The 11360-nt window shown below is 26.9% G+C and overlaps 1 protein-coding gene across 1 annotated transcript; it reads right to left on the bottom strand.

The window, feature by feature from the left end:
- Positions 1-216: 216 nt before the first annotated feature.
- On the bottom strand, positions 217-7352 carry LOC111420163 (uncharacterized). The gene is made up of 5 exons (XM_023053087.2): positions 7120-7352; positions 6758-7062; positions 1279-1698; positions 482-1229; positions 217-427 (listed from the first exon to the last, which is right to left on the bottom strand). Exons 1-5 carry the CDS (start codon positions 7223-7225, stop codon positions 318-320), a joined length of 1689 nt encoding a protein of 562 aa, XP_022908855.1. The 5' UTR covers positions 7226-7352; the 3' UTR covers positions 217-317.
- Positions 7353-11360: the final 4008 nt, after the last annotated feature.

The raw sequence follows: 11360 nt of genomic DNA, 5'->3' as shown, positions 1-11360 counted from the left end.
AAACTTAAATGGACTCTTAATCACAATAAAATTTGCTAAATATTAATGTAATATTAGTATTAACCGTTCTCGTACTCTTAGCGGGACACCCTGTATACTGAAATTATTTTATTTCCCACTGAAGAGTACGCAATAATTCTTATCTATATGATAATTATCTATATCATCAATCATCAATGACAACAAAGTTAATTATAAAAATAAAAAACCAAAAAATATTTTAAAAGAAAATATACTTAAACAAAAAAAATATACATAAAAAAAAATCTTTTACACCCCACAAAAAATATGATTTCTCGTTATTTCTTTCTTCACTATCAGGAATCGTCACTTTTAGTACAAATCAAAACGATTTCATCACTTTGTGCCTTTATATCAGCTCTGGTCGGAATTCCAAAGTCCTCCATAGTGAGTCCTTCAACCAATGCTAAAATAATAATAGAATTACAATTATTCTCTTTTTAATTAAATAACTTATTACATTCAGTCGGTCCTGCGATCTCCCTCAAAACAGACGGTGTGCGTTTACTTGTCATTCGTTGTAATTGACTATCAGCTAATCCATGGGTTCTTTCATCAAGAACCACGCCAGCAGCTGCTGCCATAACAACCGCTAATTTCGGAGTTAAAATATTAATAATTTCATCGCAAACTTCTTTAATATCAATAACATCTTTAATTAAATGTTCATACATTTGTTTCATCATCTGTGGATGTCGCGCAGCTTTTATCAGAGCAACGCTTTTTTCGACGGACGGAAGTTTCGGCGTTACTTTCTTTTCTTTCGGATCGCGTACAACTTTACACATTTGTTCCATTTGTTGTAATGAAATTTTTACGTTTGTCAATACGGTTGAGACGACCTCGCGTTTTTTAATGGCTTCCTTTTTACGAAATTCCCCGTACTCCAACGATTCCAATAACGATCTTTTTTCTTCAACATAATCGGCCGTGCCATCGCAAACTGAATTCACCATTTCCGTGTAACTTAAATTGGCGTGATTTAAACGGTTCTGTAAAGTATCGCGACCTTCCAAAGTACGATCGCATAAAGCTCTTAATCGTTGAGCTTGGCGATCTTGTTCTTTTAAGCAGTCGAAAAGTTGTAAATAATAATTTACGCTAAACGCTTCTTTGAGTTGATCTAAAGTTCTGCATAATTCAGCAACTTCCGCTTCAATATCGGTGTTGGTGTTTAAAAAGAGATCTCCTGGTAAATTAGTGTCGCTCTAAAATTAAATGTTATTAAAATAAATGTTATTTAAAATAAATATTTACGTCTCTTCTTATGTAAAATTTGATGTTTTTCGATAAACTTTCGACGACTTGTCTTGTTGATTTAACGGTTTGTTTTCTTAGTGTCATATCGCATTGAACGGCTGCTTCGAGTTCTCTGAAATCTTCGCGGCGATCATCTAAATATTCGATGGCTAATTGCCCGAGCATGATGGTATCAAACATGCATTTGGCTTGTTTTCGGGCATCTTGGTTTAAACAGTACAGAATTTGGTCGAAATAAATTTGATCTTTCTTCATAACGCTAATTATTTTTTTGTAAGTTTCATTCACAACAATTGCGGCTTCTTTTTTTAGGATGGCATCTTGGACGTGGGATGTGTATTCTCTGCATAAACGCTCAACCGGAAACGAACCGGGTTGTTCGAAAGTTAATCGGTCACATAATTCGGCGTATTCAAGCTAAAAAATTTAAATTAGCAGATTAACAGATTTTGGAAGTCATATTATCAGTATACAGCACCTTCCAAGAATACTATTAAAAAAGTTTATTAAAGTAATTGGTTATAAATTAAATTCTAAATAACTTTTATTTGAAAAATTTTTCGATATAGATAAGAATTGTTGTGTACTCTTCAGTGGGAAATAAAATAATTTCAGCGTATAATGCCACCAAGCAAAAATTTTGAAAAATTGTGTTAATAAAAATTGTTTATAATTGAATTATAAATATATTTTATTCGAAATATTTTTTGATTAACCCTTTGTGTCCCAAGAAGTCAAAAATTTTGAAAGTTTGTGAAAAAAATATTGATATAAAACTTACATTTTCGTATATCCTAAAAGTGTTAAAAAAGATGCTACATTAAAAATTCCTGGAAGCCGTATTTATTGAAATTAAAGAATGAGACTTATTCTAAATTAAAGCTCAAAGCTTTCTCTTTAAAATGATGTATAATAATTGTTGGGTTGGATTGGAAAAATATTGAGAAAAAAAATGTTGAAATTAAACTTACATTTTGATATAACCTAAAAATGTCAAAAAAGATGCTAATTTAAAAATTCCTGGAAGTCGTATTTATTGAAATTAAGGAATGAGACTTACTCTAAATTAAAGCTCAAAGCTTTCTCTTTAAAATTATGTATAATAATTGTTGGGTTGGATTGGAAAAATATTGAGAAAAAGAATGTTGAAATAAAACTTATATTTTCGTATAAACTAAAAGTGTCAAAAAAGATGCTAATTTAAAAATTCCTGGAAGCCTTATTTATTGAAATTAAGGAATGAGACTTACTCTAAATTAAAGCTCAAAGCTTTCTCTTTAAAATTATGTATAATAATTGTTGGGTTGGATTCGAAAAATATTGAGAAAAAAAATGTTGAAACAAAACTTACATTTTCGTATAAACTAAAAGTGTCAAAAAAGATGCTAATTTAAAAATTCCTGGAAGCCTTATTTATTGAAATTAAGGAATGAGAGTTGTTCTAAATTAAAGTTCAAATCTCTCTCTTTAAAATGATGTATAATACTTGTTGGGTTGGATTGGAAAAATATTGAGAAAAAAAATGTTGAAACAAAACTTACATTTTCGTATAAATTAAAAGTGTCAAAAAAGATGCTAATATAAAAATTCCTGGAAATCGTATTTATTGAAATTAAGGAATGAGACTTGTTCTAAATTAAAGCTCAAAGCTTTCTCTTTAAAATGATGTATAATAATTGTTGGGTTGGATTGGAAAAATATTGAGAAAAAAAAGGTTGCAATAAAACTTATATTTTCGTATAAACTTAGTAGAAAGTACCGATAGTTCTAAATGCGCCGAATAGATGACTACAGTTTAAAATGAGTGTTTAAAACTACCGGTACTTTAAAATACCGCCGGGATACAAAGGGTTAAAGTAATAATTATCAACATAACCTCAAATTAATTATTTTTTGTACCAGTGCACAGCACCATCTAGTAATAATATTAAAAAAGTTTATTAAAATAATTTATTATAAATTAAATTCTAAATAATTTTTATTTGAAAAATTTTTCGATATAGAAAAGAATTGTTGCGTACTCTTCAGTGGGAAATAAAATAATTGCGGCGTATAGCGCCACCTAGCAAAAATTTTGAAAAATTGTATTAATAAAAATTGTTTATAATTATATTATAAATATGTTTTATTCGAAATATTTTTTGATTAAAGTAATAATTATCAACATAACCTCAAATTAATTATTTTTTGTACCAGTATACAGCGCCATCTAATAAGAATATTAAAAAACTTTATTAAAATAATTTGTTATAAATTAAATTCTAAATAACTTTTATTTGAAAAATTTTTCGATATAGATAAAAATTGTTGTGTACTCTTCAGTGGGAAATAAAATAATTACAGCGTATAGCGCCACCTAGCAAAAATTTTGAAAAATTGTATTAATAAAAATTGTTTATAATTAAATTATAAACATGTTTTATTCGAAATACTTTTTGATGCTAATAAGAATTATCGACATAACCTCAAATTAATTATTTTTTGTATCAGTATACAGCCCAATGTAGTAGTAATATTAAAAAAGTTTATTAAAATAATTTGTTATAAATGAAATTCTAAATAACTTTTATTTGAAAAATTTTTCGATATAGAAAAGAATTGTTGTGTACTCTTCAGTGGGAAATAAAATAATTACAGCGTATAGCGCCACTAAGTAAAAATTTTGAAAAATTGTTTTAACAGAAATTGTTTATAATTAAATTATAAACATGTTTTATTCGAAAAACTTTTTGATACCAATAATAATTATCGACATAACCTCAAATTAATTATTTTTTGTACCAGTATACAGCCCAATCTAGTAATAATATTAAATAAGTTTATTAAAATAATTTATTATAAATTAAATTCTAAATAACTTTTATTTGAAAAATTTTTCGATATAGATAAAAATTGTTGTGTACTCTTCAGTGGGAAATAAAGTAATTGCAGTGTATAACGCCACTAAGCAAAAATTTTAAAAAATTGTTTTAATAAAAATTGTTTATAATTAAATTATAAACATGTTTTATTCGAAAAACTTTTTGATACCAATAATAATTATCAACATAACCTCAAATTAATTATTTTTTGTACCAGTATACAGCCCAATCTAGTAATAATATTAAAAAAGTTTATTAAAATAATTTATTATAAATTAAATTCTAAATAACTTTTATTTGAAAAATTTTTCGATATGGAAAAGAATTGTTGTGTACTCTTCAGTGGGAAATAAAATAATTACAGCGTATAGCGCCACCAAGTAAAAATTTTGAAAAATTGTTTTAATAAAAATTGTTTATAATTGAATTATAAACATGTTTTATTCATAATACTTTTTGATACTAATAATAATTATCGACATAACCCCAAATTAATTATTTTTTGTACCAGTATACAGCCCAATTTAGTAATAATATTAAAAAAGTTTATTAAAATAATTTATTATGAATTAAGTTCTAAATAACTTTTATTTGAAAAATTTTTCGATATAGATAAAAATTGTTGTGTACTCTTCAGTGGGAAATAAAGTAATTGCAGTGTATAACGCTACCAAGCAAAAATTTTAAAAAATTGTTTTAATAAAAATTGTTTATAATTAAATTACAAACATGTTTTATTCGAAGTGCTTATTGATTAAAGTAATAATTATCAACATAACCTCAAATTAACTATTTTTTGTACCAGTATACAGCCCAATCTAGTAATAATATTAAAAAAGTTTATTAAAATAATTTATTATAAATTAAATTCTAAATAACTTTTATTTGAAAAATTTTTCGGTATTCGAACGATTTGCTGTGTACTCTTCAGTGGGAAATAAAATAATTGCATCGTATAGCGCCACTAAGTAAAAATTTTGAAAAATTGTTTCAATAAAAATTGTTTATAATTAAATCATAAACATGTTTTATTCGAAGTACTTTTTGATACTAATAATTATTATCGACATAACCTCAAATTAATTATTTTTTGTACCAGTATACAGCCCAATCTAGTAATAATATTAAAAAAGTTTATTAAAATAATTTATTATAAATTAAAATCTAAATAATTTTTATTTGAAAAATTTTTCGATATAGATAAAAATTGTTGTGTACTCTTCAGTGGGAAATAAAATAATTGCGGCGTATAGCGCCACAAAGCAAAAATTTTAAAAAATTGTTTTAATAAAAATTGTTTATAATTGAATTATAAACATGTTTTATTCGAAATATTTTTGGTACCAATAATAATTATCAATATAACCTCAAATTAATTATTTTTGTACCAGTACACAGCGCCATCTAGTAACAATATTAAAAAAGTTTATTAAAATAATTTGTTATAAATTAAATTCTAAATAACTTTTATTTGAAAAATTTTTCGATTTAGAAAATAATTGATATGTACTATTCAGTGGGAAATAAAATAATTGTTGTGTATAATGCCAGCAAGCAAAAATTTTGAAAAATTGTTTTAATAAAAATTGTTTATAATTGAATTATAAATATGTTTTATTCGAAGTGCTTATTGATTAAAGTAATAATTATCAACATAACCTCAAATTAATTATTTTTTGTACCAGTATACAGAGCCATCTAGTAAGAATATTAAAAAAGTTTATTAAAATAATTTGTTATAAATTAAATTCTAAATAACTTTTATTTGAAAAATTTTTCGATATAGATAAGAATTGTTGTGTACTATTCAGTGGGAAATTAAATTATTACAGCGTATAGCGCCACCAAGCAAAAATTTTGAAAAATTGTTTTAATAAAAATTGTTTATAATTATATTATAAACATATTTTATTCGAAATATTTTTTGATTAAAGTAATAATTAACAACATAACCTCAAATTATTCATTTTTTGTACCAATATTCAGCGTCATCTAGTAACAATATTAAAAAAGTTTATTAAAATAATTTGTTATAAATTAAATTCTAAATAACTTTTATTTGAAAAATTTTTCGATATAGATAACAATTGTTATGTACTCTTCAGTGGGAAATTAAATAATTACAGCGTATAGCGCCACCAAGCAAAAATTTTGAAAAATTGTTTTAATAAAAATTGTTTATAATTGAATTATAAACATGTTTTATTCGAAGTACTTTTTGATACTAATAATAATTATCGACATAACCTCAAATTAACTATTTTTTGTACCAGTATACCGCGCCATCTAGTAACAATATTAAAAAAGTTTATTAAAATAATTTATTATAAATTAAATTCTAAACAACTTTTATTTGAAAAATTTTTCGATATAGAAAAGAATTGTTGTGTACTCTTCAGTGGGAAATAAAATAATTGCAGCGTATAGCGCCACCAAGTAAAAATTTTGAAAAATTGTTTTAATAAAAACAATAAACTAAACCTGAATGTTTCTAGTTCTAGGTTAATTCTAGTTTTAGTTGTTATTGTAACTAGTCTTCTTTCTAACTAGAAAGTTTCGAATTTTTGACATTGAATCAAAATTTTACTTTTATAGTTAACGCAAAAACACTTTACCTTGACAGTAACAAGTCGTTTAGCTTTTTGTAATTTTTCGAATTGCATCAAATCCATTTTCTTACGACAATTAAATTTTTGTTGTTGCAAATGTTCCACGATAATATGCGGTTCTAATCGTTCGTAAGCCAATTGAATCCGTTTATCGCTTAATAAAGCATTTCTTATTATTTGTTTATCACCGTATAAAGCGTTATCTAAAAGATCACGATCGCCAGCGATTTCCTTTTTTAACGTAGCCAAAGCTCGTTTATCCCTTTTGGTAGCGACCGATTTATCGGAATTTGAAATTTTCTTATCCCTCTCTACAAAAATATTCAACGTTAAAAAGATAAAGGAATAAATCCAAAATTAAAACTCACTAAATAAATTAATCAACCCTTTGTATTGCGTTATTTTATCTTTAGTCATCCATCTCGAATCTTTCATACCATGTAATCGAACTTTTCTGATGGATAACATATCCATCTTGAATAGTTTGCGTTAAAATCTTTATAATAAAAAAATTTTCTTTTTTTAGGGGCCCACAAAAAAGATTAAAATATTATTTTTGAGTGTTTTGATAGTATTTGTCAATGTATGATGACGTAAACGAGATGTTTCTTGATTTGTTTACGTGAGTATTTTTTTTTGCTATTATTTATTAAAATCGTTTACCGTGGAAATAGAAAGTTTGTTGGAAGCGAAGCGCTGCTCGCTATATGCATAGATGAGGTCCGTTTAAACTCAAATTAGCGCGATAATCTACCGTGACCGAACGGCGGCGTTCGCGAGCGATTTATAAATATTTTATGCCTGGTAATGGGGCTCCGATTATCTAACAATAAAAAAAAAACGTTCGAGTTACGTCAAAAAAAAAGTTTTATTATTGCGAAACGAAATCAGTGGAAAGAATCATCCTATTTAAAATAAATTGTTATGAAAGTCATTTTTATTTGTGTGTTTATACAATAATACACATTTGTTTAGAGTGATTTCTGCAACAAATGATAATTGATTACTTGGATCTATGACACTCATGATGATTTATATGACTCATAAAGCTTTTTCAAGTAATCTAAAAATGTTTACAACCGATTTAAACCATTTTGACGCACACCAATCAATTTTTTCTATTTCCTGGTGTTTTTGAAACATTTTCAAAAAATGTCAAAATCATTTTTTTAAGCCGTTTTGTTTTCAGTGACTATCTTATAGGTGTTTTTAATCGATTAGAACAATTTTGATTCACACCAATCAACATTATCATTATTATTACTGCCGGGCTGAGGGAAACAGACTCTCTCGTCACCGCGAGCTATTGTAGCTTAAGCCCTCCAAGGGTTTAGGGCAAATGTAGGTCCTTAATGAAGTATTGCTTCAAAGTTCCTTTATGTCCTTTATGTCATAGGTCTGATTATTGCTATTTAGGCACAGTGAGCCATTCATGGTTTCAGACCCCAGTTCCTTCCAAGGTGGCTTTTTTACTGATCTTCACTATGTGGGAGTTCCAGTTTAATTTACTTCTAGTATTGCCCCTAGGTATTTGATTTCTGTTTTATCAAAAGCACCATATTTCCCCATTCATAAAATTTTCACATTTTTGTATATTTCTCAATATTGACGCATCTAAGAGCAAAAGTGCAAGAGAGCAATATTGCTAAGAATAAAATTTGCCACAACTTTTGTTCTAAAGGTTTGTTTGTATTGTCTTCGGTTTTCCAAGTGATACCATAGCAACATGAAAAAGCAACAAATTCATCAAATTTTCATATTTTCTTATATATCGCGTCATAAATGCATCTGAAAGCAAAAGTGCTAGAGAGCAATATTCTTAAGAATAAAATTTGCTATCACTTTTGTTCGTAAAGTTTTTTTGTATTGTCTTCGGTTTTCCAAGTAATACCATAACAACATGAAAAGGTAAAAAATTCACCAAATATTCACATTTTTATATATTTCTCAATATTGACGTATCTAAGAGCACAAGTACAAGAGAGCAATATTGATAAGAATAAAATTTGCCACAACTTTTGTTCTAAAAGTTTGTTTGTATTGTCTTCGGTTTTCCAAGTGATACTAGCAACATGAAAAAGCAATAAATTCGTCAAATTTTCATATTTTTTTATATATCTCGTCACAAATGCAACCGAAAGCAAAAGTGCAAGAGAGCAATATTCTTAAGAATACGATTTGCTATCACTTTTGTTCGAAAAGTTTTTTTGTATTGTCTTCGGTTTTCCAAGTGATACCATTAACAACATGAAAAGGCAAAAAATGCACCAAATATTTACATTTTTGTATATTTCTCAATATTGACGTATCTAAGAGCAATATTGATAAGAATAAAATTTGCCACAACTTTTGTTCTAAAGGATTTTTTGTATTCTCTTCGATTTCCCAAGTGATACCATAGCAATATGAAAAAGCAACAAATTCATGAAATTTTCATATTTTCTTATATATCTCGACATAGGTGCATCTGAAAGCAAAAGTACAAGAGAGCAATATTCTTAAGAATAAAATTTGCTATAACTTTTGTTGTAAAAGATTTTTTATATTGTCTTCGCTTTTCTAAGTGATACCATAACAACATGAAAAGGTAAAAAAATCACCAAATATTCACATTTTTGTATATTTCTCAATATTGACGTATCTACGAGCAAAAGTGCAAGAGAGCAATATTGATAAGAATAAAATTTGCCACAAGTTTTGTTCTAAAAGATTTTTTGCATTGTCTTCGGTTTCCCAAGTAATACCATAGCAATATGAAAAAGCAACAAATTCATCAAATTTTCATATTTTCTTGTATATCTCGACATAGGTGCATCTGAAAGCAAAAGTACAAGAGAGCAATATTGATAAAAATAAAATTTGCCACAACTTTTGTTCTAAAAGTTTGTTTGTATTGTCTTCGGTTTTCCAAGTGATACCATAGCAACATGAAAAAGCAACAAATTCATGAAATTTTCATATTTTCTTATATATCTCGACATAGGTGCATCTGAAAGCAAAAGTACAAGAGAGCAATATTCTTAAGAATAAGATTTGCTATAACTTTTGTTGTAAAAGATTTTTTATATTGTCTTCGGTTTTCCAAGTGATACCATAACAACATGAAAAGGTAAAAAAATCACCAAATATTCACATTTTTGTATGTTTCTCAATATTGACGTATCTAAGAGCAAAAGTGCAAGAGAGCAATATTGATAAGAATAAAATTTGCCACAAGTTTTGTTCTAAAAGATTTTTTGCATTGTCTTCGGTTTCCCAAGTAATACCATAGCAATATGAAAAAGCAACAAATTCATCAAATTTTCATATTTTCTTGTATATCTCGACATAGGTGCATCTGAAAGCAAAAGTACAAGAGAGCAATATTGATAAAAATAAAATTTGCCACAACTTTTGTTCTAAAAGTTTGTTTGTATTGTCTTCGGTTTTCCAAGTGATACCATAGCAACATGAAAAAGCAACAAATTCATGAAATTTTCATATTTTCTTATATATCTCGACATAGGTGCATCTGAAAGCAAAAGTACAAGAGAGCAATATTCTTAAGAATAAGATTTGCTATAACTTTTGTTGTAAAAGATTTTTTATATTGTCTTCGGTTTTCCAAGTGATACCATAACAACATGAAAAGGTAAAAAAATCACCAAATATTCACATTTTTGTATGTTTCTCAATATTGACGTATCTAAGAGCAAAAGTGCAAGAGAGCAATATTGATAAGAATAAAATTTGCCACAACTTTTGTTCTAAAAGTTTGTTTGTATTGTCTTCGGTTTTCCAAGTGATACTAGCAACATGAAAAAGCAATAAATTCGTCAAATTTTCATATTTTTTTATATATCTCGTCACAAATGCAACCGAAAGCAAAAGTGCAAGAGAGCAATATTCTTAAGAATACGATTTGCTATCACTTTTGTTCGAAAAGTTTTTTTGTATTGTCTTCGGTTTTCCAAGTGATACCATTAACAACATGAAAAGGCAAAAAATGCACCAAATATTTACATTTTTGTATATTTCTCAATATTGACGTATCTAAGAGCAATATTGATAAGAATAAAATTTGCCACAACTTTTGTTCTAAAGGATTTTTTGTATTCTCTTCGATTTCCCAAGTGATACCATAGCAATATGAAAAAGCAACAAATTCATGAAATTTTCATATTTTCTTATATATCTCGACATAGGTGCATCTGAAAGCAAAAGTACAAGAGAGCAATATTCTTAAGAATAAAATTTGCTATAACTTTTGTTGTAAAAGATTTTTTATATTGTCTTCGCTTTTCTAAGTGATACCATAACAACATGAAAAGGTAAAAAAATCACCAAATATTCACATTTTTGTATATTTCTCAATATTGACGTATCTACGAGCAAAAGTGCAAGAGAGCAATATTGATAAGAATAAAATTTGCCACAAGTTTTGTTCTAAAAGATTTTTTGCATTGTCTTCGGTTTCCCAAGTAATACCATAGCAATATGAAAAAGCAACAAATTCATCAAATTTTCATATTTTCTTGTATATCTCGACATAGGTGCATCTGAAAGCAAAAGTACAAGAGAGCAATATTGATAAAAATAAAATTTGCCACAACTTTTGTTCTAAAAGTTT

The sequence above is a fragment of the Onthophagus taurus genome, chromosome 3 (assembly GCF_036711975.1).
Source record: "Onthophagus taurus isolate NC chromosome 3, IU_Otau_3.0, whole genome shotgun sequence".
Classification (NCBI taxonomy): Eukaryota; Metazoa; Arthropoda; class Insecta; order Coleoptera; family Scarabaeidae; genus Onthophagus; species Onthophagus taurus.
This window is presented reverse-complemented; position numbering and strand designations above follow the sequence as displayed.

Coding starts and splice junctions, on each gene's coding strand:
- LOC111420163 (XM_023053087.2), bottom strand. CDS start 7,225: ATGGATATGTTATCCATCAGAAAAGTTCGATTACATGGTATGAAAGAT. Junction 1,230..1,278: donor AATTTTACATAAGAAGAGAC/GTAAATATTTAT, acceptor ATTTAATTTTAG/AGCGACACTAATTTACCAGG. Junction 428..481: donor GATCGCAGGACCGACTGAAT/GTAATAAGTTAT, acceptor TTATTATTTTAG/CATTGGTTGAAGGACTCACT.